Raw genomic sequence first — 27083 nt, 5'->3', positions numbered from 1 at the left:
TTCAGTCTAAACTGTGTCTTCTCCGCCAGGTACTCGGAAATGCTGATCAAGAATCCACTGCTGGTGGATTACATCGACGACATCCTGCGGGACGAGCGGCTCTCGCTGAACGATCCGGTCATTGCGAACTTTATCGAAATCTACTACCCAAAGGTGAGTTCATAACCTAATTCCCAAAGCTGTTTACTAACTGAGAGTCCTCTCGGCAGGTCAAGTCCCGGCTGGTGGTGCCGCGGCTGCTCGAGTCCATCTGCCAGCTGCTGCCGGACAAGACGAACCTGGAGGACATTTGCGGCGACCTGCAGGCGATCCGGATCATTGGCCAGCGCAAGGGCATCCCGGCGGCGGTCAAGGCGCTGCTGCAGGGCTCGCTGCACTCGGTGCTGCTCAAGTTCAAGGACGAGATGTACAGCGACGGTGAGTTTGTCTCGATGCTTTCTATGTGTTTGGACGTGCTGCTCTGAGAAGGGGGAGCGATAGAGAGTGCTTCAAGACTCGCGATAACATTTTACAATTTTCTGATGAGCGCAACAATGTTTGGTTGGTGGAATAAACGATTTTTAAAATTTAGCAAAAAACTTTTTGTGTGATACATCTGAAAGGAAAACGAAACGAGAAAAACAAAATAATCGTTGCAACTTAGTCATGCCCGTAATACGATACTGATTCTGCCTTCTTATTTAAGGTAAGATTTTAAAATATCGATTCCATTTCCTATTTGTTGTCAATCTGTTGCAATTCTGGTCAACAGCGGCGCCCACCATTTCAGATTGTAGATCTTAGTGGAAAGGAAGCATTGCTAGTAAATATTACTGTAAGCGACAAGCTAATAGCAAAATTGAATTGGAAACACTGAAGAGTTCATCTTCACTGAAATTGTCAAATTCGTCGGCGTGCTACCCGAGATCCAAGGCTTAATTATATGCTCATATCCAGCGGGATCAAAATCTTTCCGCATTTTACAGCAAAAGTCAGGACTACACACCCATTCTAATGCAACGTTACTAACATCTCCCCTTTGCAGAGGAAACCCCACCGAAGAAGCGAAAGATGGCAAGCGGTTCGGCGGCGATCCCGGCCACCCAGCAGCAGCAACCAGCTGTGCCAACTGCGACAACTTCCGAGCCGGAACAGGTCGATCCACCGAAGGTGGAAGAAGCCATGAAAGCCTCGAGTTCGGAGGAGGTGACCGAAGCGAAACCACCACAACAGCAGGAGGTCGTCAACGGAGGATCGGAGAATGGTGCGAAACCGGACGACAAGGTCGCGGAGGTTGTCGAGGAGCCGAAGAAGGAAGAGGAGCAAGAGAAGGATGTGCCGATGGACGAGAAGATGGACCAGGATGGCGAGGTTGAGGTCGATAAGAAGGTTGAGGGCGGGACGAAGCCAGAGGGTGACAAGACCGACAAGTCAACCGAACAATCGACGATGACGACGACGGATCAGACGAAGCAGCTGAGCGAGCAGGAGCTGTACCAGCGCAATCTTATCAAGGACATCGAGAGCCACATCGAGCTGATATTTGAGTGTTTGGACGATGACGACGAGGAGGAACGGAACCGCGAGGGTGCATCAACAGGTGACAAGAGCAAGGAGGAGGCCGCGGCCGCAGCCGCCGACAAAGAGGAACCGGTTCTTGAGGAAGTTGCGGCAGCGACGGCCAGAGAAGTGACACCGACGAGCTGTCCCAGCCCGGTCAAGATTAAGCGGAGGAATCCGTCCAGCGAGGAACAGCCGGCCGCGACAACGACGACGAAGACGACGGTTACGAAGGAAGAGTCCCAGGTGGTGGCACCGCGGGTGCCAGAGGACGAAGCGAATCGACTGGAATCGACGTAAGTAGACGAGTTTCGAGAGCGAAGAAGTAAAACCAGTTTCGGCAAACCAAAATTGTGATGTTTTTAAAAGTTAAGAATTTCCCCCCCTTTTTCAACCAAAAATAAAAAAAACGCAAGAGACAAAAGTAACAGTGATTGAGTAAAGTTAGGACAGCGCGAGTCGCTTGGTTCTGTTTTATTTTCTAAATTTTAGCTTTCGTGCGGCAAAATAAAAAAAAGAAGATTTTTTCGGTTTCGAAAATTGCGCAAAAGTCGTTTTTCCAGTGTGTCCTTCTCGTATCGATTGTGGACGATGGAATAATTAGTTAAGTGAGAGAGAGAGAGATTTTGGAATACACACACACACACACAAAACCTTAATTTATTCCGAAAGAAAGTAGTTTCCGTTTAAGCAAAAATAAAGGGAAAAGGTGCTCGTGTAGGATTTTTTTTAATGGTAAACACGTTTCTTATCTTATACACAACATAACAATTTTAAGAGAAGAGAATCAAAGTGTGAAGGTGATTCACGAAGCGATGAGCAATTTAGCGAGTTTAAATGCTGCCGTTTCTTGTTTGTTTTCTTATTTTTTGCTCTTTATTATTACTGCTCTTACATTACGGATAATTTAAACAACAAGCTAAACTATATTATTATCTATTATTATTATTATATTATAGATCATTGAGAAAAGAAAAGTGAACACTATAAAAAAACGCGTATTTATTAAACTAGCTAGTCTACAAAAAATGTCCTTAAGTTTTGTTGTGAGAAGCTGCAGAGAGAAGCTAACAAAAAATCCGAATTTGATTTCTTCGTGTGAGTGCGAGCGAGCGAGCGAGCGCGCGCGGCTTTGTTGAGTTAAGCCACGCCTCCTTCCCTTGGTGGGCGTGGCACAAATCGTCGCTGGTCATGACAGTTTTCCTTCTCCTCCCCCCTTTTTAAACCAGCGCATCTAAGAAAAAAAGTGAGCGAAACTAATTTATACTATGCTGTAAGTGTAAAACAGAAAAAAGAGAGGGATGCAAATCGAATGAAATCATGCCACACCCACATTTTCAACCCCACGTACACACACTCATAGCACCACAATCCGGTCGGTCTAACTTAAACACACGCAAAAGTGAACAAGCAAGCAACCGAATTAAAAACAAACATAAAACATGTATCAACGTAAGATTATGATCGAAGAAACTCACATTCAAACAAACACACACACCCACACGTAAGAAATACATGAAAAGTTAATGTTTAAATTTTCACAAAAAAAAGTTTTTTTTCTTTCAGTTCGATCAGCTGTTTTGAAGAAGTCCTCAAATCCCTCAAAGAGCTTGCGAGCTGTCGCCCGGGAATGATTAGCTGCATCAATTATGGAGCGAGTTTTGAACGGCCCTGTCAATCGGCAGTCAGTTTCGCTTTCAGTTGAAAAGTTTTGATTGAAAGCCTTCTGCTTCATCCAGCAGCAGCAGTTGAGAATTCTATCGCGATGAAGGCGGGCATCGTTTGGTGCTTGGCCGTCTTGCTCGGTAGGAGTTCTGTGCAAGGTAAGCGAGTTGTGGTCCAATTAACCCCTTCCCGCCCAGAGCAAAATCGAGATTTTTTACGGTTTTTCTACATTACTCGTAATTGAATCGACCAAATTAGATGAAATTTTTATAAGGTTATAAGTTAACATTATATATAAACTAATGCAGGTTGAACCAGGTTGAAAAAATGCATGGTTGAAGAGAAATTTAATTTTGAAGCCAAAAATTGGTGGTGCTCTGGGCCATGGGCGTTAGAGGGTTAAAGTTAGTGTTTTAGCAGATTTTTTAGTCGAAAAAGATGAAAAAATATCGGTATTTCTTGGAACATCTTCGTTTAAAGTGAGTTAATGGTGCAGCTTGGTTCTAAGGGTGTCTCCACAGTGGAGGGCAAACATCGAAGCAAATCAAATTGGCACCCAATGGCAAGCTCACCGCGGTAGCAAACTTGCTCCAAGTTCATCTGGATTTCACTTGGCTACCCTTGTCACATGCAATGATGCCCAAAAAACACCAAAAAAATACAAAAAAAAAACTAAAATTTCAAAAATAAAAAATAAACATTTCAAGACATTTAAACAATTTAATTTAAATTAAAAACAAATAAAAAATTGAATCTTCGCAAAAAAACTAAAAGTATAAAAACAACTCAATTCAAAATCAAAATCTCACAAAGTTAAAAAACAACAACAACAAAATTAAAAAAAAATCCAAAGCGTAGTAAAGAAATCAAAAAGTTCTTAATTTAAATAATCTTAAACATAAAAAATCTAAAAGTTTAAATCAATTGAAAAAAATTAATAAATTAAAAAAATAAAAATATTTTTTTCAAAATTAAAAATTGAAAAATCAAGAGATTAAAACATAAAAACAAATAAAAAAACCAAAACATTTAAAAGTTTTTCAAAATTAAAAAAGTCATAACATTTGAGAAATACAAAATTAAAAAAAGAATTTTCAAGAAATAAAAAAATAGAAATTTTAAATATTAATAAGAAAAAAAAAATTGACAAAATCTAAAACTTCAAAATTTAAAACTTCGGAATTTTTGATTTTCGAATTTCATAATTCCAGAGTTTTTTTTTTTTTTTTTTTTGAATAGGTCCTATAAACATATGAAAGACAATAGCTTATAGGTACAAAATTGCATGGTTTGACCATTGCGGATGGTACCGAAAAATATTAACAAATCGGATTCAGTTTAAATAGTTTTTCACTACAGATTTTTGAAGCAATTGACACAACTTGAAGATTTTCTACAGTGACTCAATCCTGCTTCACTTCCTGGCCCGAATTCTCACACGTTCACGCAGAAAAATATTTTGTAGAATCAGCCTGTACGAGGTTTGATTCAACAATTTTTTTGTTGAATATAATCAACGCCGATTTTGCGTTGAAACAAACCTTGATTTTGTCAATTCCACAAAAATCTTTTTTTGTTTTGAAAAAAATGCTTTGACGTTTAGCGTTGATTCAACAAAAATCTTGATTTTCAAATCAACAAAACGTTTTGTTGATTCAAATATGCCTTATTTTTCTGCGTGTTATCATTTCCTTTGCCCACAAGCCTACCACTCGCAGCTGGTACCAATCGCGGATCCGTCAAACCACTCCGGAATGGTTACCGGCCTTTCCGAAATGATCAATCTGCTGTCACCGAAAACGCTGGTCCTTCTGGTCTTGAACGAAACAAAAATCAACAAAATTGACCGCCTTACGGTGGCGATTCATTCCTACAATATTCCGACCTGCATTTTCTACGACCTGGAACAGTACTTCGAGTACATTGCTAATAACTTGAAAAACTCGCTGGATACAACAAGCCTGCTGCTTTGCCATCCGGCAGACATGCTTGTGGATCTCGTAGATCGACGACTCGCCCATCGGCTTAGCTTGTACATTTTTTACTGGGGTGCTCGCCGACTTCCAGCCGGTCTCGATCGAGCCCTGCTGAGGGAACCTCTCCGCGTGGCGGTCATTACGAACCCGAAGAAGAAGATCTTCCGGATATTCTACAACCAGGCCAAGCCGAACAACCGCGGCGAGTTGCTGAGCGCGAACTGGTTCGATGGAAGCGACATGACTTTCAAGCGGGTTCCGTTGCTGCCGACTCCAACGGAAGTTTACAAGAACTTTGAGGGTCGGGTGTTTACCATCCCGGTTATCCATGTAAGGTGTGAGGGGTTTGCTGAGGTATTGATAACTTGAAGGCTACCTTGTTTCAGAAACCTCCGTGGCACTTCCTGAGCTACACCAACCTGAACGAGTCGTGCAACGATACGGAAACGGAGTTCGACATGGCTAACGTGACGTCGTTTCAGGTAACCGGTGGTCGGGACCACAATCTAATGCAGCTGATCGCGGCCAGGATGAACTTTACCTTTCGGTACATTGAACCGGAAGAGAAAATCCAAGGGACGGCCATGGGCTCGGGTGACAACGTTAGCATTTCCGGTGCGCTAGGGATGCTTCAGCGTCGGGAGGTCGACCTGTTCCTCGGCGATGTCGCCGTCACTTGGGAACGCATGCAAGCAGTCGAGTTTTCGTTCTTCACCTTGGCCGATTCGGCGGCGTTTGTTACGCACGCGCCCAGAAAGTTGAGCGAAGCGTTAGCGTTAGTTCGGCCGTTTCAGATTACGGTGTGGCCGCTGGTGATATTCACAATCATTCTGTCGGGACCGGTATTGTACCTGATCATTGCTATGCCTTTCCGGCTGGAGGACTGGATGAAGGGTACGCTAGTTAAGGCTCGCCGATTGCAGGTTCGTCGGGGGCCACCCTTTTACGATATGCAGTACATCCGGGAAATGAATTATGGAATTGTTCCGCGAGCGGACATTGCCGGAACTCCGCAGCATCCGAGTTTGAATCGGTGCGTCTGGTACACGATCAATGTGTACTTGAGACAGTGTAGGTTACGGTCAAGGTTGGGCTTGATGATCTCACTAACTTGATTTTCGTTACAGCTGCTACCATTCCATACAACGGTCACGTGGCGAGGTTCTTCTCAATTTTACTGTGGCTCTGCGCAACCTACGTTTTGGGGGACGTTTACTCTGCTCAGCTCACGTCTCAACTTGCACGACCAGCCCGCGAAGGACCCATAAGTAAACTCGAATGTCTTTTCAGGTCTAAACCTAACCTAAACTTTTTCCAACTCGTAGACACCCTCGGTAAGCTTGAGGTACTCATGGAAAACTCGTGTTATCAGCTGCTCGTGGAACGCCAAAGTGCGTTCCAAGTGGCCTTGGCCAACAGCACCGGAATCCTACAGCGGCTGTACCGCATAACTCAACGACATTCGGACAACGAGTCCTACCTCGTGGGCTCTGTCGAGGAGGGCATTCAAATTCTGCTCGTCAACTCGAAGCGTGCGGTCTTTGGGGGTCGCGAGACGCTCTACTTCAACACCAAACGCTACGGAGCCCACCGGTTTCAGCTGAGCGATAACCTGTACACCCGCTACTCGGCCGTGGCCGTCCAGTTTGGGTCACCGTTCCTGGACAGCCTGAATGAAGTGTGAGTTTATTCTTGCGTGAGTGTATTTCTAGCTCTTAATCGTGGTTACCGGCAGGATCATGCGCCTCTTTGAAGCGGGCATCATCGGAAAGATTACGGTAGCAGAGTACGAGCGGATGTTCGGTAGTAAGTCGGGAGGTCAATTTGCGGATGAAACCGTTGAGAGTACCAAGTCGGACGACGGAGTGGACGCGACCGGCAAGGCGAAGAAGAGTGCCGAGAGCAGCGAGAAGCTGCAGCCGATGAATCTGCGGATGCTGCAGGGAGCGTTCCTGGCGTTGGGATTTGGACACTCCGTGGGAGGTAGGTGTTACGATTTGATCTCTGGACGGATTTTAAATTCGAAAAAATTGCAGCAATCATATTGTTGGTAGAGAACCAGCTCAAGGGCATCAAATCCGTGTATCAACGGTTTTTGGGCGTTCTGACTCGAACTGGTCGGATCGTTCGCAAAATTTGGACGGCGATCCGACGTTCACTTCGAAAATTGTACGAAGAGTAATGAAACATTTCGGAAATGTTTCACATGAACATACAAGTTTGAGTTGCTTTGTTTACAAACAATTTCACTGCGCGATGCTTACTGCAGTTGCACCGAATTATGGATTCGACGGTTATTAAAGATTTAGTGCTGAATGTGGACAAACCGGTAGTGCTGCGGAACCTGCAGCTTCCTTGGAACTGTTTCGATGTTCCGTTCGAAGAGTGGCTTGGATATCTTGACAAGGAAGAAGATGAAATCACGTTCGAGTGTGGCTCCAAGCTAAACGGGTCACGACCTCAATGGGAACGAACCCGCAGTAAGGCGCGGATGACCATGGCTGAGTTCTTCGTGAACGCAACCACCGGCCAAGGTCACTTCCGCGAGAACTGGGCTTCGTACAGCTATCGAAGCGTTGGGGAACTTCGGGAGATTTGCCGAACCGGGATCGACTTTAGTGCGTTTGGCTTTCCGGAGATTCGCGAGGATGTTTCGTTTTGGATCGGATCCGAGGGGGCGCACACTCCTTGCCATTACGATACGTACGGGTGTAACATTGTTGTGCAGGTTCGCGGTCGGAAACGGTGGCTGTTGTTTCCACCGGACGCGAAGCTGTCGCCGACCAGGGTTCCGTACGAGGAGTCCAGCGTGTACTGCGAGGAGAACTTTTACTCGCCGGAGGCGTATTCTAGTGTTATCGGTTGGTGGTAAAGTTTCTTATTGGTTGAGGATGGTTAATAGCAATTGCAAACTTTTAGGGATGGAGAACGATGCGTATCATGTGGTTCTGGAACCAGGAACGGCACTGATAATTCCTCCAAAATGGTGGCATTTTGTCGAAAACTTGGAGCCTTCGCTGAATTTCAACACGTGGATTCAGTTGGTAAGATTAGGTGACCTCGGTAATGATCTAAAAACTGACATGACCTTATGATTTTAGGAAACCGACACGGAAGAGCAGATTTCAGAGTGCATCACTCGTCAGATCATCCAGGATTACTCGGAGAGTTTAACACCGGAATGCTTGCGCTACGCCATAAACCCTAACGAGCTCGCCGAACTCGATTCTTCGTCCCAGCAAGACCTGCAAACGACCCTAGAATACCTTCTGAACCAAAAGACCACAATCAAACGAAGCCGTTTAGCATCGGAGCGACACTCTTCGAATTACCTTCCCCAAGAAAAACTCAAGCATCTCTTGAAGACGCACGCAGATCACGCAAGTTTCGTGCCTAAATTGAACAGTTGGGAGTTCTTCAGCCTTATGAAACGGAACAGTTTGCGGTACGATCCTGCCAGAAACGGGACCAGCGACGAAGAAGAGAACAATCGGCAAGCCGGTCGAAGTATCAACGCAGCGTGTCGACCCCAAGTGATCGAGTTGATAAAGGCTTGTCTGCTGGAGAGAGGAAATAGTCCGGTTTAGCTTTGTATCCGTTTTATTTAAATTGGTTTAAATGATAAATTGTACAAAACACGTTAACTACGTAGCTGGATTAAAAAATATGAAATTCCTAGTGTATTGATAATGATAGCTAATGCGCTTAGTTTATATATTAGAGTTTATAGTCATTGTTGCGTCCCTTCCGTTCCGCTGCATTCCGCTGGACCTCACTTTCTTCGCGCGGGTTCGATAAGTTAGAATGATTACAGTATAATAAGAAGCACACTAGTCTACTTAAAACTCGAGCCGTCCCGCACTCCTACGGAAACTAGATGAAGACCTGCTCGGAGGCGAGCGCCTCGGTAAACGGCTTCACGATCACGCTGGTGGCGAAGCAGAAGATCAGTCCGAAAAAGATTGAGATCGGTAGCGCCGGCAGGGCCTTCCGGAAGATGGCCAGCAGCAGCAGGGTTAGACAGAGGCCCTGGAAAAGGAAAAATGGGGAATGATTTAGAATGCACTCGATTTGCCCAACTGCGAGACCCTGCTACAAGACAGTTGTATCATTCAGGGCTGATCTCTAGCAGGGTCCGAGAGAAACTTAGCATTTTGCAAATTTGCCATGTTGCCGATTTGTGCTGCGCCCTCAGGAGGCCCCAGGGCGTCCAAAACACAACACCTACCACCAAAATTGCCACGAAGCAGGCGATCGTCGTGTTCCAGTCGCCATAGCTGGACGCCTTGCCGACCAGCACCGAGTAGAAGATAAAATCCCCGAGACCGAGCTTGATGCCACGCTCCTCCGGTTGTTCGTACAGCGGGACCTGCTGGGAGTCGCCGGTTCCACCGCGCGCTCCCGCCGTGACCGTACGGTACTCGGGACGGTTCGGATTGCTGGCGATGTTGGCTTGGACCTCGATCTGGCGGCGGGTTACCCGTTGGCCGGACGCGTCGGCCCATTCCTGCGTGAAGCCACCGGATTGATCTGTGGAACAACGGTAGGGTTAAGTGTTTTGGTATGACTACCCATCGATCATCTTTCTAGGTCGTGACTACAGTTAAACTAAACGTTAGTTGCTACTAAAACCCGGCACCACAACCTTACTATCCCCGATAGCTCGTCAAAAGCATCAAAAGCGTGTTACCCGGATGACCTTGACCGGCTGCAGTTCGCACAGCCGCGTTCTCTCGATACGAGACCAGGGGCGTACCTTCGGCATTATCCGGACGTGGCGGGGGTGGTTGCTGCTGCCGTTGCTGTTGGTTTGCCGGTTGATGCGCCGGCGTTGACGACTGTGACATACTGTGCACGGGCGTTCCGGTGGACCCGTAGCTGGTCGTTACCGTACCCGTGCTGCCTGTTCCGATCGCTCGTTCACCGCGGGTTAGCGCTTCCTCGCTCGGGTCCGAGTGCGTTCCCATGTACGAGTACATGATGGTTGCTAAAATGGGAGGGAAATCGATCGTTTGCTGGGAAAACTTGAAGCTGTTACCGCACTTACAAGAATAGATTAAGGCTGGGAAGATTTGCTCGTTCCGTTCGTGAGCCGTTTCGACCAGGATCCGGAGCGGACCTTTAGGCGTTAGCACTGCGATCAAGTCCCAGATCGAGATGACGGCCAGTACGACCCACGTGGTCCACTCTGGGAGATACTTTATGAATACCAGTGCCATCAGGGCCGCGATGAAGATCAGGTAGCCTTGCTGTAACCGCAGCGGACCCTGCCAGTGAATCGAGATCATGCCGACCACACCAAAGTTCCACATCAACAGCAGGGCCGTCGGGTAGTCGAACGGAATGTTGTACGCTCGGAGGACTTCCCTAGGGTCAACAAATAATTAGCTATGTTCAGACTACGAACCTCAGATCACTACAACTTACTCCATGTAGAGGTAGCTAAACAGAAACAGCAACATCAGCGACGACATGATCAGCCAGCCGTGAATAATTTTGTAGCAACGCCGCTTGTACAGCACAATCAACAAAATGGTCATGATCACGATCACCGTCATCAGGATCAGCGAGTTCGCCAGTGCGTTCCAGATCTTCGTCCCGGTGTCATCGGACAGCTCATGGAACGGAGTGTACACCAGGTACACGTCTTTGGTCGAGTAAAAGTTGATCGAACTGATCGTGGCGACCACAACCAGCATGCACAGCGTCACCGGCACGAACAGCTTGATCACGTGCTGGGCACCGTACTTGAGACCTTCCTCCTCTTCCTCCTGCTGGTGGCGGGCAGCGGCGGAGCTACCTGGTGGGCCATCGCCACCGGGAGGGCGCGCTTGGCTGCCGGGCTGTCCCGAACGGGACACTGCGGGACCGCCGGGTCTACTGCTAGGGTCACGTATCGTTACGTGAGGCACGGAGTCGGTTGTCTGGAGCAAGATGAGAAAGATCGCTGTTTACAAGCTATTGCACTTCCCAAACACAGATGTGTACTTTAAGTACTCTCGAAATCGATTTAACTGACGTGATCTACGTTATTCAACACCATTCCGGTTATGTTACGGCAGAACTACTTTGACTATTGGCTTTCCAGTTTCAAACGGCCATACTCACCCCATACGACGGATGTCCTCCCGTTCCGCCATCCTGTTGTGGCATTTTCTGCCACCGCTTCTTGGAAGAACTGCGCCCGTCGGTGGAATCACCCGGTCCACCGGAACCGCCTACAGTGCTGGTCGTCGCCGGAGCAGGATGGTCAATGTTGATATGACCATCCATCCGCGCCACCTGGCTGTTCGGATTTCTCCTTTGGCGATTAGTTTACTCTGGAGGGACTCTTTCCTCCTCCAGATCCGTCCCAGACGCTGACCTTATTTTTTCTTTTTTGTTTCGCTGAAATGATTCACCCTTTTATTCGCGACCAGCAGGTGCCGTCTAGAGCTTCAGCAAGCGGGACGATCGAGTGACAAACGGTGCAGTCGAGCCATGGGACGGACGCGAAGGTGGTAATTTAAACAAAACTTTAGTTTTACAGGTAAATTTCGTGTTTTTAACTTGGCCAAAATTTCACTCTTTCCAGGTTTCAGCATAACAAACGCCAACGGGAGAAAGTCATGCGTAGTCCGTCAAATGACAACCAGACGTCATATGTCATTCGATGGGCGCTCCAATTTGACACAACTCAATCGATGGCCGGTTTTGGTGAGTGACTTTTGTTTATCGTGTGTTGTGGACGCACGTGTTGGAATCGTGCGGGTTATTTCACGAATAATCTGAGTTTTTGTGAAGATTTTTGGAATATAAAGATGGAAGGAGTTTCTAAAATTTTTGGTGGTGTCGTGGACGTGAAGGAGGGAAATTTTAGGCAGTTGTTGGTCGCGCTTGACGAACATCAAACTTTATGGACCGAGGTGAGTTACCCGCTGAGAATGGCACAGATTTGAAAGATTGTGTACTGTCTTTAAAAATTTATATACACGCTAACCAGTCGATCTCAATTTTGAGATGAACGTCGCAAACCGGCTAAAAGTGAAACCACTCAACGTTGAGATGAGCAACTTGATCTCAAAATTGAGATGGGCATCTCGATCTCAAAATTGAGATGGGCATCTCGATCTCAAAATTGAGATGCTTTCGGTACCGGGAAAATCGCCGGGAAAGCAGGAAATCGGTTCCGGAAAAGGCGGGTAAACCGGCGGAGGAAAGCTGCCTTGTAGCGGAAGCCGTTTGACTGACCTGGGCCGGGGAGGAAGTTTACGATTGTGGTGCCCTCCGTCACTGAACTGAAAAAAAAAAACAAAACAATTATGACCATTTTGTTTTCCCCGTTTTTCACCGGAGAATATCGTAACGGAAAGAGAACCGTGGATGAAAAGGATAGGTCGATTGGAGAACCTGTTAAATTCTTTGTCCACTCGATCCACCCTTTTCAATACATCCACGGTTCTCTTCCCGATTTGATCTTACCCGGGGACTTCTTTGTTGTTTGCTCGAACTCAGCTGTCAAAACAGAAATAAATTTTTTCACTAAGTCCAAACTTTCCCGCATACCGCAAGAATATCGAAAAACAGCTAAGTGTCATCGCAAAAATTAGTTCACATTATCCAACTCAAAATTGCGAATGTAAACAAAAGAAATTGATCTCAAAATTGAGATGACATAAGTGAACTCCTTTTTGCGACATCGATCTCAAAAATTGCGATCGCCTGGTAAGCGTGTATGGAGCTTTTCAATTCGAGCAGTTTTTGCATTTTTTTTTTGCAATGTATTTCTTATGGGAGAACTGTCATTTCTACCAGTCGAATCGGGTGCTCCATTAATGAAGCATTTCCATTCGAGCAGTTTTTTGCTTTTTTCTACAATATATTCTTTTAGGGAACTGTCATTTCTACCACTCGAATCCGGTGCTCCATTATGACGTAGACTTGACCGGAATGGCGTTCGATAACGATAATGGAGCGCCGGATTCGAGTGGTAGAAATTACAGTTCTCCCATAAGGAATACCTACATTGTAGAAAAAAACAAAAACTGCTCGAATGAAGGTGCTCCATAAGACTGTCTGCAGCGCGATGTTTTATAATTGTTTCAAATTGCGAGCAGTTTTAAATTTTCAGAACTGGCGGAAATGAAACTAGAACACGGTGCTCGCAACGCGCTGATCTAAATGTTGTTTCAAAAATGCTTTTAATTGTGTGCGTATGATTATCAACACAGCATCATAGTGTGTGTGTAAGAATACGTGGATATCTCTATATATCTGATTTTTTTTTTGAAACTGAGTTCTATTCCAGTTCCAAATCGTCTCACGTTTGAAACAAACTCGTCGAGCAGTTTTATTCCTGTTTCAAAATACTGCTCGAAAAATAAAACTGCAACTCCGCGTTGCGGGTGGTCTGTTTCAGTTCTATTTAAAAAATGAAACAGCTAGAACAAAGTAGAGCCGCGTTGCAACCAGTCTAAATGTTATTTAAATGTTAACATACAACGATAAGAGAACGCCAGAAAATCATTTTTGATCAGTCTTTTTTTTTTTTTTCAAGCAATTAAAAATTAATAAAAATAGTTTCTGGTAAGAAAGACTGCGATTTTTCAAAATTAATTTGTAACTGTTCAAAGTGTTATTTTGCTCAGAGAATTCAGCCTAATCGTTGTGTGTAATTACATCAGCAATCTAAACTCAATTTTAGAACGCAATTAGATAGATAGTTGTTAGATACTTGAAATTGAATTATGTCTTTAGGAAACGCTAAATTTGCTGCATCCAAGGTTGGGAAGTGCATTTTCCGTGGCAAATTTTATGCAGTTAAGGCAATGTACTCGAATTTCACGTTGGAGCTATTAATTTTATTGCAGATACATTACAGATCCTCAAAAGTCAAATATCAAAAATAATACAAATAACAAAAATATGCAATAAACATTTTGTTCCAGCCCCAGCACGAAATCGAGTCCCATTTCGCCAAAATCGGGTCCCTACTGGGCAGTGCCCTAACGCGAGACCGTGGACTGACCGCTCTCGCCCACCTGATCCCCCAGTGCCCGCTGGACATCCTGGAAGGAAAGCTCCAGTACTACATCAACGTGTGCGCCAAGGTTTGCAACCAGAGGGGCCACGTGGCGACCGTCCCGCTGGCGTACGATGTGTTGAGTGAGTTTTTTGTTGCTGTGGGATTTTGGGTTTTGTTCAAAGAAATCTGATTTTTTTTAGAACAACTGTTGCTAAAGTCGCTGGAGTCTTCCGACTTGAACAAGCTGATCATCAGCAACATTCCAAAGTTGCTGGACAACGTTACGTCGAACGCGGACTCTTCGACTCGTGCTGCCACGCTTGAGTTTCTGGAAACGGCCATGCGGCACTATCCGGGAGTTACTGGTTCCGCAAAGAATCGTATCGAAGACTATCTGTACTCGCTGGTCGATTCGGACGATGCCAGTGTTGTGCATCGCACCGGAACGTGTCTCCTGCTGTTGCAGCAGATTCGTGGCGGTGGACAGCACGGAACTCTACACAAGAAAACCTGGGACGAGTATCAGTGCAAACTTGTGGACTCGATCCATGAGCTGTTGGGTCGCGTGTTTGAGCACACTCCGGAAACGTTCGATGTGGACGAGAATCTAGAGTGTTTGAAGCTGCCCGCGCTGGTCGTCGAAGATGAACCTGTCGATGCTGCGCGGCGTATTGTGACGCGACTGCTGAATTTGATTTGTTATCTCGAGAAGGCCGTTGTAGGGGCTTATCCGGTGGCGAAGCCTTTCCGTCCGATGAAACTCCTTAATGTCGTTCTTCGAGGTCACTCCGTGAGCTGCCAAATGATGGCGAAGAACTCAATTTTGGAGAACGTGGCCCTCGGAATGTTTCTTCCGCAGATCCAAACGCAGCTGCTGAAGCTGCTGGATGGAATGGTGCTGGTGCTCAAGTCGTACCTGTTCCCGTTTCGCAACCTGTTAACGGACCTGTTTGATCAGTGCCTGAAGGGTACAGTCACGGTAGACGGCAAGGGCCGTAAGAAGTCGTACATTTCACTGCGAACCAAAGTCTACGGAAGCATTGTGGTGTGGTGCGAGACGGTCAAATTTGGCAGCGGGGTTGAGGAGATTTCGGACAGTTTGCTGGAGAACATCGTGCAAGACGTCGCGCCGTACGAACCGGAAGTCACGCTTCAGGTGAACGCTAGTCGGTGAGTATTATGTTATATTTTATTTCTCAACAGCTAGCTCAATAGACACAGTAATTTGTTTTAATTTAATGAACATAAATCCCTTTTTCATCAGCCAAAAACTATCCGCCAAGGCAAAGAAGAAGCTCCAAAAGGAGCAGAACGCTGCAACGGCTCTCGCTAAAAATCACACCTCCGGATCGCTGGAGATCTCGAAACATCTGCAGTCCGATTACTGCAACGAGGTGCTCTGTCTCGCAGCGCTGCGCTGTCTGGCCAAGGTTCTGGATGCGGCCGGTTGCTTCATCAAACCCGTGATGCAAAAGCTGTTGCAGGAAAAGATCGTCTCGCTGTGCGTGTCGGTATTTTCACAGCTGAACACCGGAGCCAAACAGAATCTATACTTTGAGCCCAACTGTCGCCAGGCCTTGCTCGTTGCTTTGAACTCGCTAATCATCAATCCGCACCACCTGTGTCCGCCACCGTTACAGTACGGCGTGACCATGTTCAGCGCCGCGGAAAGCCAAGATCCAAACGTGGATGTCCGCTCGAAGGCCGCCGAACTGGCACGGGGTGCGGAAACGCTTCTTCATCCACGCAAGGAGGTGTTCTACTTCCCGCTGGAAGAGAATGCCGTCAAGGACATGCTGGCGGCAAAGAAGAAGCACCCGCTGAATGCGGTGTTCTTCCAGGAAAAGGAGAAACGCTCGATGCCGATCACGTTCGAAAAGGTAAAAACGCAGGAAAGTTCGGAAATGCAAAGCGAATCGGACGATTCACCGAAAGAGGACGAACCGATAGCTCGGGTAGAAGAGATTACGATCGAAGAAGATCAACCCTCGACGGTGGTCTACGATCTGGGTGACGACGAAACCGAGGCTGACTTCAACCGGGGCGAACTGCAGAAGTCAACCGCTGAAAAGACGGTTGAGTCGGCTGCGATCGTCCTGGACTCCGAGGAAGATAATGAGATTGAGGTGGTTGAAACGGAGCAGACTAATGAAAGCAAGCTGCAAGGAACTCCTAAGAAGCCGACAGAAGAACCGAAGCCAGCAGCCGAAGAACCATCCGTTGAAAAGTTGGGAACGCCCAAGAAACCGACGCAATCGATTGGAGACGTCAAAACTCCAACCAGTGCACAGAAACGCAAACCGGAAGCAGAGGAGAAATCGCAACAAAGTGAGGATGTTGAAGGAAAACGCGCCAAAATTGCGGAAGGCGATGACGATATCCTTGCACGCGTAGATGACCTCGTGGCAGAGTTTGTGGATGAACTCAACGAGGACGTTTAATCGATGATGTAAGTGCTTTTCACATTATCTTGTTAATAACAACAGTTTACACTCTCAAGTAATTCAGGTCTACTTTGTGAAAGAAAGCCTTAACACAGACAAATAACGCCGTTTATTATTTACTCTTTTTATCGCTCCACCCTCTTCGCAGCGATTCGTTCATTTATTTTCTCCACCATTTGATCGCGCTTTTCCATTAGACAGCCGACGTATTCCTCCAGCTTCACAGAACTGTTCCCACACAAGTGCAGCGAAGCGTCCGCATACAGCTCATCCCGGAAATCCCAGTCTTTGTAAATTTCGTCTTCGGTATCGAGGCCCAAGCCTTTCTCGTAGTTTTGCAACTTTGAATTGAACTTTTCAAAGTTCAGAGCTTCCTCCATCAGAAGGGCTTTGTCTATGTCGTTCAAATTTTGGCATTCTTCCGGTAAATATTTGGCATTGTCTGGGTTTTTATCGAGACTGAGATTTACGTCGAAATCGCACGTTAAAAATTTTGGTTTCACCTCAGGATCCTCAGCAACTGAAAACTAAACAGCAAACTTTATTTTGTTGAATATTTAAATAAATGTCAGCTTGCGAATTCACCTGAACACAGAACAAGGCAAAAATAAAACAAGTTAGGAATTTCATTCTGAACTTTTTTGCAGCTATCAATCCTCGGAGCTGATTCACAACTGTACAATACTTTGGCTTTGCGCGCTTGTAGAGCAATTCAACGGCTAACAATATAGATAAGCTTGATTGGCTTTGTTTATCAGTCTGCAAAAATGACGAGCGTTATCTTAGTCACACCTTTTAGGCTCTGAAAGGCATCATTCCCGATCGGCCATTTGGCGGCAATGTTTGTTTTTAGAAAAACATTTAAATCTTGATTCAGAATGTATCAATCAAAACATGGTTTTCTTTGTGTTGTTGGTAGAAGCATTTTACATATGGTGATTAAGTTTTCATTTCAATTTACTATTTCTGGACCTGATTTCTGAATTCAGAACCAGTCATTGTCCCATAAGTGAAAGACACCATTTACAACCTTTTTTAAAATCACCAAATTTAAAAAGAGTTCCAAAAATTAGAATTGAAGAAAAAAACAAGAAAAAACGAACTAAAATTTCAAACAATCTAAACTTTAAATTCCTATGGTTTTAAATTTATGAAAATTATGTTTAAAATTTACAAATCCTTCAATTCTCAAGTTCTTGATCTTCTAAATTCAAAAATCCTCAAATTTATGAATTCTCAAATTCTTATGTTCTTGGATTTCTTAATTCTAAAATTCTTAAATTTCTCAATTTTTAAATTTTTAAATTCTTGAATTACTAAATTCTTAATTCGCAATTCGCAATTCGCAATTTTCAGTGTAAGAACGGGCCTTGACCGATCTTATGCACCAGGTTCCCGACGAACACGCACTGCCCTTACACCTACATCTCACCCTTGCTCTGAGTCAGTACGAGCAGCACGCTAGAACACGCTTTGAGTGTTCGTGCCAGGCATGCACACCTTCTTTTCCGGTTACGCATTTTAACTCGGCCGGGGGTGGTACATTACGTAGGGTTTGATGCAAGTATAAGCGCCTAACCATCTATAGTGTGCCTATCAACTTTCATTAAAGCAAAAACTGTTTTATTTTAGTTTGAATTCAAAAACTACTTGTTATTTTACTGGGTGTTGTTTTCCTCCTGAAGTTTTTCCTAGTGTTGAGTCGTGTTTATCTGTTGCTATTTCTTTTGTCGCGGTGTTTTGTTACAATATTTTGGTCCTAAGCATGTTATAAAAGTTTACCAAAAGTACAATAGTAATATTTGTGTTAATCCTTTGATCATTCCATAAATTGAGTAAGGGCTCGAACCTCACTTGCTTAAGAAAAAGGTGAAGATTCAAAACAATGGGCAGTGAAAGAAATATACTATGTAAAGAATCAATAGTAAAAGAAAGATAGTGATTTATGTAGTAGATGTAGAAATAAATAATAAGTAATAAATAGAGGTTAGCTTAGATTGTATTAAGGACAACTTATAGGGCAGACGAAATTATTCAAATAGATATATAAAGAAAAGGCAAATGATAAACAGAATTGACATTGCTACCAAATTAAGGGAAAACTGACAGTTTGTTACAGCAGTATTAGTTAGTCAAATATAGTTGAGAGTTAAGAGAATCAAGAGTTAATAAAAAATCAAAACCAAATTGTGGATAGTAAACAGAAGAATCAGTGAATAAGTTTGAATCAGTTGAGTAAAATAAAAACAGAAGATAGATGGTAGATAAAAATGGAAAGAATAGAAACCCCGTTCTGTGATGTTTCAGGTACATCCACAGCAGTTGACTCAACATACTGCGAATCAAAACAATACCGTCTACAATCACAAATTACTTCCCTTTCCCACATTGTCGCGCCCCTTTCTTTTAGCCGTCTCGACTCTGACCCGCGGTGGTCAAAGGTTTACGATCCGTTTCCACAGGCCACCAGCTAGGTCATCATGAAAACCAAGCCAACGTGGAGGTAAGAAAATAGGACACTCGCAAGGAACCAGAGCTATACTGTTCTGATCAAGATAATTCGGATGATCTAACAGAACTACGGATGTAGTTAGTTACGCTCCTTCCAGGATGTTCCTTACGTGGACGTCAACCGAAGAGCACGCAACAAGGTCAGTGCCATTGCATGCTCTTAGGTATCAATCCTTGGCCTGCAAATTCAATTCATTTGATTGTATCAATCAAAACATGGTTTTCTTTGTGTTGTTGGTAGAAGCATTTTACATATGGTGATTAAGTTTTCATTTCAATTTACTATTTCTGGACCTGATTTCTGAATTCAGAACCAGTCATTGTCCCATAAGTGAAAGACACCATTTACAACCTTTTTTAAAATCACCAAATTTAAAAAGAGTTCCAAAAATTAGAATTGAAGAAAAAACAAGAAAAAACGAACTAAAATTTCAAACAATCTAAACTTTAAATTCCTATGGTTTTAAATTTATGAAAATTATGTTTAAAATTTACAAATCCTTCAATTCTCAAGTTCTTGATCTTCTAAATTCAAAAATCCTCAAATTTATGAATTCTCAAATTCTTATGTTCTTGGATTTCTTAATTCTAAAATTCTTAAATTTCTCAATTTTTAAATTTTTAAATTCTTGAATTACTAAATTCTTAAATTCTTAAATTCACAGATTATTATTTTTTATTTATTGATTTTAAAATATTTGTTTTTTTTATTTTACATTACATATTTTTTCTTATTCAATTTCTGAATTTCTAAATTTCTGTGATTTTTTTTTTAATTTCTGTAGAAAATTATTTAGTTTTTTTTTAAACGCGTCAAAAGAGATTGCACGTTAATATCCTTTCAAATTGAGGGGATTTTTTTCAAATGCAGAGCGGATTCGTTAATTCTAATTTTGCTACTTCAAATGTCCGCTAATTCGAATGCTCGCTAATTCAAACGTATTCTAGATTTTTCTTTTCCTTTTGTAAATGAATCGAGATATTAAAAATAAAAAGGCGAGCCAGTAACATGGAGTCAAACTTTCTCAGCTCTCATAGAAAACTTCACAGCAGCTTGACAGTAAGTTTAACTCCAAGTTGCACTTTTAATTTGTCGATGGATTTCTTTCATTTTGCAAAAATGTGTCATGTACATAATTTTTGCGTGAGACCTGGCGCTATCCACATTTTTAGCGAAGATGGTGTTACGAATGGTGCATACCCGAAATGTCAAAATCACGCAGTGGTTCACTACAAAAAGTGTACCAAACAAATTTCAAACTAATCTGGTTCCAAGTTTTAATATTAATCATCAAAAAATCATGTAAAATCAAGCACCATCTCTTCTCTGTGAAAATCTGTGAGCTTAGGTGAGTTCCATCAAAACGGTCACTCATTTGAATTTGGCTAGCCAACATCTTCCAAAAATTGAGCAAACAAACCATGCACCCGCGCGCAACTGTCAAACTGGACTTCGGCATGTAAACATTCCCCGTTGTCATAATCGCTCGTTTTTGGAACTGCCAGAGGCAGAGGAGGAGAACAGACGACGCAGTCACACTACAAGCAGAGCTCGAAAAACATACGTGGATATTTTCTTCTTTCCCACCTGGTGGAGCAGTTCTCCCCCGCCCGTTTCATTTAGTGGCCTTCAAGACTCACCTGTAGAGAAGACTGACACGACACGACGCGCGTCCGCAAAAGGTGAGCAGCTTTGGTAGATTCTGTCGAGCAACCTGTAGATTCGCAGCTTCCTTTAATTCCAGCCACAACGGTAAATCCCGGAGCGTTGCGCGACGATTACTTAATCCAGCGAACGAAACAAAAAGTGAAAGTTCCTCCGCGTCGTGAAGCGAACCAAAGCGAAATTATGAAACAGCTTGCCGCGTTAACCTTGGCGTTGTTCGCAACGGTGGCACTCGGTCAACGTGTCGCCCCCGGCGTCAATCCCGGTCACTATGTAAGTTCCGAAGGCCGGTTCCCGGGAAATTCCCAACTTATTCTAAGAATTGCATTCTTCATTGCAGCAACAGCAGCCTTACCAACAACCTCAGCAGCACTACCAGCAGCAACCTCCGGTCGCCCAACAGCAGCACTATGTAAGTTGTTGGTAAACCCCCCCAAAAAGATTCGCTAAAACCCACTAAAACGACCAAATCCCTCCTGTAGCAACAGCAGCAGCAGCAGCAGCAACCCCAATACCAGCAGCAACAGGTGCCGGTACAGGCACAGTATCAACAGCCACAGCAAGTTCCGGTGCAACACCAGCAGGTTCCAGTTCAGGGCCACCCGCAGCAGGGACAACCCCATCCACAGCAGCAGCAGCAGCAGCATCATGGGCAGCCCCAGCAGGTGCTGAACACGCACAACATTCAGCACGAGAAGCAGTGAGTATTGCAATGTGGGAAATTAAGGAGTCATGTCTAACATCGGACAATGTTTTCGATACAGAACTTTTAAATTAAATGGTTCTAATTTGAAAACCAGTGATTTTTTTTACACAATTGTTATATTTTGGAATTGCTCGCACCTGCTCAATCAAGTTGGTATCGATTGTGAACAATTTATCAGTAACAAACGCTGCAAAACACTGATTAATATGAGTTTTCCTTATCAGGGTTGAACTTCCACTGATAAATAGGTACACAAATGTCGAAGTTTCCATAACTCAAAACGAAACAGAACGAGGTTATTAAGTTTTCTGTGTAAATGCCTATTTTCAAAAATATAAAGTTTATCTACACATTCATGAGGAAGCATACACTGAAAGATCCCCAGTATAATGTTCAAAGTTTGTGTTTTAGTTTTTCTACGGTATTGTGTTCAATTTCGGCCTTTGAAAATTTCTGATATTGAATTTATAGTATGAGTCAACGAACAACGGCTTGATCATAGAAGTTTGATATGTCGGATGATGGCGTTTTAACATTTTCCCGCAGTGTCCCCAAGGGGCCACCGGTAACCGGTTCCAGAATGGCCAGGATTGGTCAGCGAACAATGGCATGACCATAGATTGCCATATTTTTCAATTTCATGAAGTTTGATGTGCAACATGATGGGGTTTCACATTAAAAAAAATCAAGTCGGCTGTTCGTCAGGTTTCCGGGAACCGGTTCCATCTTACCCGGAACTGGCCGGTAACACTTCAGAGTGGTTCTAGCAATCGTGTATTGTGTTTACAGTAAGTTTTATGGATTTATTTCAACTACTGTAAGAGTGTGGTGGTATCGCACAGTAAAAAAAGGAACTTTTCGGATGTTCCGGAATTCCGGAACCGGTGTTTAATACTTGTGGTTAAAGTATAGAAAAATATCTGTCGAATGCAACCCGGAGCATCCTGATTGATTAAAGTTAGCCGGAGATACTACAGGTCGTCAAAATTTGGGCCAAAAAGGGTATGTTTTGTGTTGTAGCAGATTCCCTGTGGCCACAGTGACCAAATCCGGTTTTCCAGGACGATTCCAGAAAGGGGACATCGTAAGCATTCATTAGAGATCAAGAGAACCATATTTAATCAAAAACTGGATTTTTTTTGCGATTTTTTTAGGTTTGGGGTCAAAAAGGACCCCAAAAACTTGTGTGATTTTTGTGGGTTTGAAATTTAAAAAAAAGTGTCCACGTGGTTTATGGATGGACTCTAGCGGAAATTTGAGTCGGTTTTCAACTTGCGTCGTCACGTTGATCTTCACCAAGGTATTGCAGCAATATGGTTTGGCAAGATAAAGAGAGTGCGTTAAAGTGGGAAAGGGAAGCAATTTGCGATTGTAGACGGTATTGTTTTGATTCGCAATATGTTGAACCCGCTGTGACGTGGATGTACTTGGAACATCATCTATCCTTTTTCCATTTTCAAATTCCAGAGTTTTTTTTTTTTTTGAAAAGGTCCTATAAGCTATTGTCTTTCATATGTTTATAGGGCCTAATCAAAAAAATGTCGAGAATTCTTCTATGCCTTTTACCTACTAATAATACTGTAGCAGAAGAACATTGCCAGTAGTTTAAATAAAACACAAATTTCCAACTAAATAGGCACATTGCCGAGCACATGGATGTGCCGATCGACACCAGCAAGATGAGCGAACAGGAGCTGCAGTTCCACTACTTCAAGATGCACGACTCGGACAACAACAACAAACTGGACGGGTGCGAGCTGATCAAATCGCTCATCCACTGGCACGGTAAGTTCGTCATAGAAAAACCTTTTCCATTTTTGTTCATGTGCTTGTTGGTTCCCCACATACACACTGGAAGCTCGTTTGTGTTGTTCTTTTTGTTTCCGTTTTTCATTTGCTTCGGTCCCTCTGGCTGTGTCACACTTGTACCTTTTGGGATGGATTCATTGTAACCATTTTAACTACCTTTTTTTGTTTGTTGTCTATCTCATCAACCCATTATGGCAAAAGGAGGGATGGGTTTGTGCACGTGGTGGATTGTAAAAAAAAAAACATTATAGCTCATAGACGACAAAACTAATCCGCCTCCGTTTTTTGGCTGACGATTCTTCCGCTTGCTTCAGTTGCCACCGAGCTGTTGGGAAGTATGACATTCTGTTGAAATCTGTTGCGCATATATTCCGTTGTTTAGATGTGTAAAATGTTTTTGGATGAATATCAAATATCACCTTTTGCCATAATGGCTGCCACGAGTATGACAGAAGGGTTTCGGACGCCATAATGGCCGCAAAAAGTGACTAGAAAGATTCTAGAAAAAGCTTATTGGAATCCCGGGTACAAGAGTGACCTGCAGAGGAATTGAAGTTTTACTTAGAGCGAGAACCTTCAAGCGTATCATTTTCTGCATTGCATGATCATTAATTGGTTCGATGTTTCCTACTTCCATTGCTCGAAAAATCCCCAGAGGAAAGCAAAAACCAGGACCAACCTGCCCACCAGGATAAGATCTTTTCGAACGACGAGCTGTCTGCACTGATAGACCCGATTCTGAACTCGGACGACCACAATAAGGATGGGTTTATTGATTATCCAGAGTTTGTGCGAGCCCAGCACAAGGCGGCCCAGCAGGGAACCGACCAAGCGGCCGATGGGCAACACTAGAATTTCCAAGAAACGCTAGTGTCAAGCCATAAGAGATTCTCTTTTTCTTTATGTTGTGTTTCCGTCTTCAAAATTATGTGCTTAAACATTCCGGTTTATTCCTTACGAACAAAAACTAAGTATTACTTCCTGTTGCACAAAATGGTATCGAACGATTCTTGGTGGAACTTCTAATGCCAAGAACGCCGTTCCCGACTGATTGTTAAACAAAAATCTCATTTGGAATGTCCATTGTTTCTTTTCTTCTGTTCAACGGGCACTGAATATCCAAACGAACAAAACAAGTACGAATCAAACTGACAATTAAAACCCGCAGTCTATTTTTGTAAAAAGGTGATTTTTGAAACGAAAAAAAATACGAAAATAAGATGTAAATTTCATTACACACAATAAACATTTGCCATAATGGCAACACCATTGACATTTGTTTTATAGCAACCTCCATTATGGCAAGCTACACTAGATGACAGCTGCTCGCATCCAAACATAAAGCTTGTATATACAAACACTGCATTGTTCTCGTCCCGTGTCCTGTTTTTGCACGATTCTGAAACGGAATATCGCTCCCGTAGACGACAGGGGTCACGCGGACAAGTCACCAAAACCCAAACACATTTACTCCGACGACGAACTGGAAACCATAGTCGGTATGGTACTGAACCAAATGGATGTAAACGGGGATGGTTTCGTCGATTATGGCGAGTATCGGCGCTCCGAAGTGGACCAGAATCGGCGGGCTGACTACCCGGAGGGACAACCTTAAAGTGTCATCGTATTTGTTTACCAATAAACAGGCAACTTCCCGACAGTTCGCTACGGCTTGCGTTTCTTTGTTCATTACTAACCTTCAAACCCTCCGTTACTTGCAATACTCGATGAACTCTATAGAGAAGGAATCGAACGGTGCATCGAACAAGCACGAAGACACCGATTCCCCGACGGCCATCTACTCGGATGACCAACTGACAACGATCGTCGAGGCCGTTCTTGGCAGCATGGACCTGGACAAGGACGGATACATCAATTGGGCCGAGTACGTGTACTCTAACAAGCACGGCCAAAAGTAAAAAATAGTGTAAATTTTACTGTAGACTTTGTTTGTAAATTTTTGAACAAATAAACAATTCTGGTAAAGGTGATGTAAAGCATGTAAAGTGGTTCCAAACCTAATCAATTTATTCATCTGTCACTTTGACAGCCAGCTGTCAAAACGCACTCTAGTGAGGTTAGGGTTGCATGATTGCACGGCACGTGTTTACTAACAATTTTCAACCTAGCCAATCACCCCAATGAAGATGGATCCTACAGTGGAGCGGAAGATGAACCGGAAGTAGTGTCGATCTATTCTGACGACCAGCTGACATCCGTCGTAGAAGACATACTAAACTGGGACCAGGACGGCGATGGCTTCCTCGACTGGCCAGAGTTTGTGCGAGCCGTGAAGAATAAGGAAGACTAACAAATTGACTACTAACCTACCGCTATGACACGGATTGGCGCCTATTCCCCGGTTTACTAGTTGAAAATCTTGCATGAAATAAACGAGCACTGGGGTTTAACTTCCCCAAAAAAAAAGAAAACACCCATTACCTTATCCCTCCTGAAACTTTTAGATACCAAAGAAGATGACCACCACGGTGGTGGCGCCGGGGAGCACCACGAGGAACCGGAAAAGACCGAAGCGCACCCGCAGGACGACGAAACGCTGCAGTCGCTGATTGATCCCATCCTGGAGCTGATGGATAAGGACCACGACGGGTTCATCTCGTACCCGGAGTATCGCGCCGCGGAGGCAGCGGAATCGGCGCAGAACGCGGCGGATCATCACTAAACACGCAGGAGCAGGACGTAGCTGCTGACGAAGCTCAAATTAGATATTACTTGTTGGAGTCAGTGTAGAGAAGGCTGAGTTTTATTTTTGTAAGGGTAGAATTAATCTTTCCTGTTTCCGTACAACCGTCGTGGGCATGCATTTGTTGATTTTCGAACGAGACATTAAAATTCGGGACGAGCTCGAAAAGTGCAATTAAATGTAGCGTTTAATTTTTTTACTAAGAAAGAAATTTGATTGATGTCGCCATTATGGCAACAAAATGTCAACGAAAATTATGGCACAATGACGTTTTTTGTTTTGCTTTTCAGGTATCGAGATATTGAAGGTGCAACATGGTGTTAACCTTTCCGCTAGGGCGTCCAATTTTCCCGGGTTTTGAATTTCCCGGGAAACGGGAAAAATATTTTTTGAATCCCGGGAATTCCCGGGATCCCGGGAAATTTTTTGCAGCAGTCATAAAATCTTTGTTTTTATTATATTTGTTACGTTTTTCTAGCTTAAATCATAGAATTAGCTCAAAACTGTTAATGTTTCAAATCTGAACAAGGACAGCAGTCTTTAGATAGTTTTAAGCACATTAAAAAAAAGGTGCTTTGGAATTTAATTGAACCAGAATTTTGAATATATTTTTTTTTTTTTATTTATATAATATAACTAAAAAAGCTTATACAATTTCATTGAAAGTGTCTAAAACAACAAGAAATAAAATTAAACCAGACAATGTAACACTTTGGATAAGTTTAGAATTTTTTGTTTTATATTTAAAAACATATTTTGAAAATTATCTTTAAGTCACTACCAACCAACTACCAACTGGGGATAATCGGGACTGCAGTCTGAATGGTACAGTAGATTTTAGAGCAATAAATTTGGAAATCGGTGTACTAATTATTTTGATCTGTTCCTGTTTTAATCGAAATCAATCAAAACAATCAGAACATTATTCAAAAACAAATTAGCTTAAACAGCTGTCTTAATTTGTTACTTTTGTCGTGATTTGATCCCGATGCCGGTTTATGCTGAAAAGTAAAATATTTTTTTAAATATTATGCTTTTTTCAAGTTTAAAGTCATACAT

At 43.5% G+C, this 27083-nt stretch overlaps 7 protein-coding genes across 14 annotated transcripts; 5 read left to right on the top strand and 2 right to left on the bottom strand.

Moving 5' to 3' along the window:
• The first annotated feature begins 6 nt into the window (after positions 1–6).
• LOC128092460 (ubiquitin carboxyl-terminal hydrolase puf-like) lies at positions 7–2521 on the top strand. The gene is made up of 3 exons (XM_052706303.1): positions 7–153; positions 210–417; positions 1025–2521. The coding sequence occupies exons 1-3, from the start codon at positions 40–42 to the stop codon at positions 1837–1839; spliced, it is 1137 nt and encodes a 378-aa protein (XP_052562263.1). The 5' UTR covers positions 7–39; the 3' UTR covers positions 1840–2521.
• Positions 2522–2666: 145 nt separating this feature from the next.
• LOC120423813 (ionotropic receptor 40a) lies at positions 2667–7362 on the top strand. The gene is made up of 7 exons (XM_039587733.2): positions 2667–3362; positions 4909–5510; positions 5567–6251; positions 6308–6448; positions 6506–6860; positions 6916–7163; positions 7217–7362. The coding sequence occupies exons 1-7, from the start codon at positions 3305–3307 to the stop codon at positions 7360–7362; spliced, it is 2235 nt and encodes a 744-aa protein (XP_039443667.2). The 5' UTR covers positions 2667–3304.
• Positions 7334–9125, top strand: LOC120423816 (HSPB1-associated protein 1). Its single transcript, XM_039587737.2, has 3 exons — positions 7334–8041; positions 8100–8224; positions 8282–9125. Exons 1-3 carry the CDS (start codon positions 7462–7464, stop codon positions 8765–8767), a joined length of 1191 nt encoding a protein of 396 aa, XP_039443671.1. The 5' UTR covers positions 7334–7461; the 3' UTR covers positions 8768–9125.
• On the bottom strand, positions 8789–11743 carry LOC120423814 (presenilin homolog). Of its 3 annotated transcripts, none has more exons than XM_039587734.2 (6): positions 11289–11743; positions 10608–11104; positions 10228–10547; positions 9871–10167; positions 9409–9710; positions 8789–9209 (listed from the first exon to the last, which is right to left on the bottom strand). In XM_039587734.2, exons 1-6 carry the CDS (start codon positions 11451–11453, stop codon positions 9054–9056), a joined length of 1737 nt encoding a protein of 578 aa, XP_039443668.1. In that variant the 5' UTR covers positions 11454–11743; the 3' UTR covers positions 8789–9053. The 3 variants fall into 3 exon arrangements, with proteins under 3 accessions (XP_039443668.1, XP_039443669.1, XP_039443670.1); XM_039587735.2 differs by having other exon boundaries at positions 9880–10167; XM_039587736.2 differs by having other exon boundaries at positions 9937–10167; positions 11289–11740.
• Positions 11744–11869: 126 nt separating this feature from the next.
• Positions 11870–16683, top strand: LOC120423812 (proline-, glutamic acid- and leucine-rich protein 1-like). Its single transcript, XM_039587732.2, has 4 exons — positions 11870–12085; positions 14108–14324; positions 14385–15354; positions 15449–16683. The coding sequence occupies exons 1-4, from the start codon at positions 11981–11983 to the stop codon at positions 16623–16625; spliced, it is 2469 nt and encodes an 822-aa protein (XP_039443666.1). The 5' UTR covers positions 11870–11980; the 3' UTR covers positions 16626–16683.
• LOC120423817 (uncharacterized) lies at positions 16678–17364 on the bottom strand. Its single transcript, XM_039587738.2, has 2 exons — positions 17214–17364; positions 16678–17155 (listed from the first exon to the last, which is right to left on the bottom strand). Exons 1-2 carry the CDS (start codon positions 17256–17258, stop codon positions 16754–16756), a joined length of 447 nt encoding a protein of 148 aa, XP_039443672.1. The 5' UTR covers positions 17259–17364; the 3' UTR covers positions 16678–16753.
• A 3211-nt stretch (positions 17365–20575) lies between these two features.
• LOC120423822 (G-box-binding factor) lies at positions 20576–26192 on the top strand. Of its 6 annotated transcripts, none has more exons than XM_052706068.1 (6): positions 20576–20822; positions 20885–21078; positions 21146–21217; positions 21288–21505; positions 23148–23296; positions 25450–25766. In XM_052706068.1, the coding sequence occupies exons 2-6, from the start codon at positions 20989–20991 to the stop codon at positions 25629–25631; spliced, it is 711 nt and encodes a 236-aa protein (XP_052562028.1). In that variant the 5' UTR covers positions 20576–20822; positions 20885–20988; the 3' UTR covers positions 25632–25766. The 6 variants fall into 6 exon arrangements, with proteins under 6 accessions (XP_052562028.1, XP_039443684.1, XP_039443683.1 ...); XM_039587750.2 differs by lacking the exon at positions 25450–25766 and adding an exon at positions 25061–25320 and having other exon boundaries at positions 20579–20822; XM_039587749.2 differs by lacking the exon at positions 25450–25766 and adding an exon at positions 24745–24983 and having other exon boundaries at positions 20579–20822.
• The last annotated feature ends 891 nt before the right edge of the window (positions 26193–27083 follow it).

Source organism: Culex pipiens, chromosome 1 (genome assembly GCF_016801865.2).
Source record: "Culex pipiens pallens isolate TS chromosome 1, TS_CPP_V2, whole genome shotgun sequence".
Classification (NCBI taxonomy): domain Eukaryota; kingdom Metazoa; phylum Arthropoda; class Insecta; order Diptera; family Culicidae; genus Culex; species Culex pipiens.
Note: the sequence above shows the minus strand (reverse complement) of the source record. Positions and strands in the feature narration are given on the sequence as shown.

Excerpts from the sequence above, each read along its gene's own strand:
- LOC128092460 (XM_052706303.1), top strand. The coding sequence starts at position 40 with ATGCTGATCAAGAATCCACTGCTGGTGGATTACATCGACGACATCCTG. Across the intron at positions 154-209 it reads TCGAAATCTACTACCCAAAG|GTCAAGTCCCGGCTGGTGGT; the intron begins GTGAGTTCATAA and ends TCCTCTCGGCAG. Across the intron at positions 418-1,024 it reads GGACGAGATGTACAGCGACG|AGGAAACCCCACCGAAGAAG; the intron begins GTGAGTTTGTCT and ends TCCCCTTTGCAG.
- LOC120423813 (XM_039587733.2), top strand. The coding sequence starts at position 3,305 with ATGAAGGCGGGCATCGTTTGGTGCTTGGCCGTCTTGCTCGGTAGGAGT. Across the intron at positions 5,511-5,566 it reads TTACCATCCCGGTTATCCAT|AAACCTCCGTGGCACTTCCT; the intron begins GTAAGGTGTGAG and ends ACCTTGTTTCAG. Across the intron at positions 6,861-6,915 it reads CTGGACAGCCTGAATGAAGT|GATCATGCGCCTCTTTGAAG; the intron begins GTGAGTTTATTC and ends GGTTACCGGCAG.
- LOC120423816 (XM_039587737.2), top strand. The coding sequence starts at position 7,462 with ATGGATTCGACGGTTATTAAAGATTTAGTGCTGAATGTGGACAAACCG. Across the intron at positions 8,042-8,099 it reads GGCGTATTCTAGTGTTATCG|GGATGGAGAACGATGCGTAT; the intron begins GTTGGTGGTAAA and ends GCAAACTTTTAG. Across the intron at positions 8,225-8,281 it reads TCAACACGTGGATTCAGTTG|GAAACCGACACGGAAGAGCA; the intron begins GTAAGATTAGGT and ends TTATGATTTTAG.
- LOC120423814 (XM_039587734.2), bottom strand. The coding sequence starts at position 11,453 with ATGGATGGTCATATCAACATTGACCATCCTGCTCCGGCGACGACCAGC. Across the intron at positions 10,168-10,227 it reads CCCAGCCTTAATCTATTCTT|CAACCATCATGTACTCGTAC; the intron begins GTAAGTGCGGTA and ends CTCCCATTTTAG. Across the intron at positions 9,711-9,870 it reads AGCCGGTCAAGGTCATCCGG|ATCAATCCGGTGGCTTCACG; the intron begins GTAACACGCTTT and ends GTTGTTCCACAG.
- LOC120423812 (XM_039587732.2), top strand. The coding sequence starts at position 11,981 with ATGGAAGGAGTTTCTAAAATTTTTGGTGGTGTCGTGGACGTGAAGGAG. Across the intron at positions 12,086-14,107 it reads ATCAAACTTTATGGACCGAG|CCCCAGCACGAAATCGAGTC; the intron begins GTGAGTTACCCG and ends ATTTTGTTCCAG. Across the intron at positions 14,325-14,384 it reads GCTGGCGTACGATGTGTTGA|AACAACTGTTGCTAAAGTCG; the intron begins GTGAGTTTTTTG and ends GATTTTTTTTAG.
- LOC120423817 (XM_039587738.2), bottom strand. The coding sequence starts at position 17,258 with ATGAAATTCCTAACTTGTTTTATTTTTGCCTTGTTCTGTGTTCAG. Across the intron at positions 17,156-17,213 it reads TTGCCTTGTTCTGTGTTCAG|TTTTCAGTTGCTGAGGATCC; the intron begins GTGAATTCGCAA and ends TTTGCTGTTTAG.
- LOC120423822 (XM_039587745.2), top strand. The coding sequence starts at position 20,989 with ATGAAACAGCTTGCCGCGTTAACCTTGGCGTTGTTCGCAACGGTGGCA. Across the intron at positions 21,506-23,147 it reads AACATTCAGCACGAGAAGCA|GCACATTGCCGAGCACATGG; the intron begins GTGAGTATTGCA and ends CCAACTAAATAG. Across the intron at positions 23,297-25,785 it reads ATCGCTCATCCACTGGCACG|ATACCAAAGAAGATGACCAC; the intron begins GTAAGTTCGTCA and ends TGAAACTTTTAG.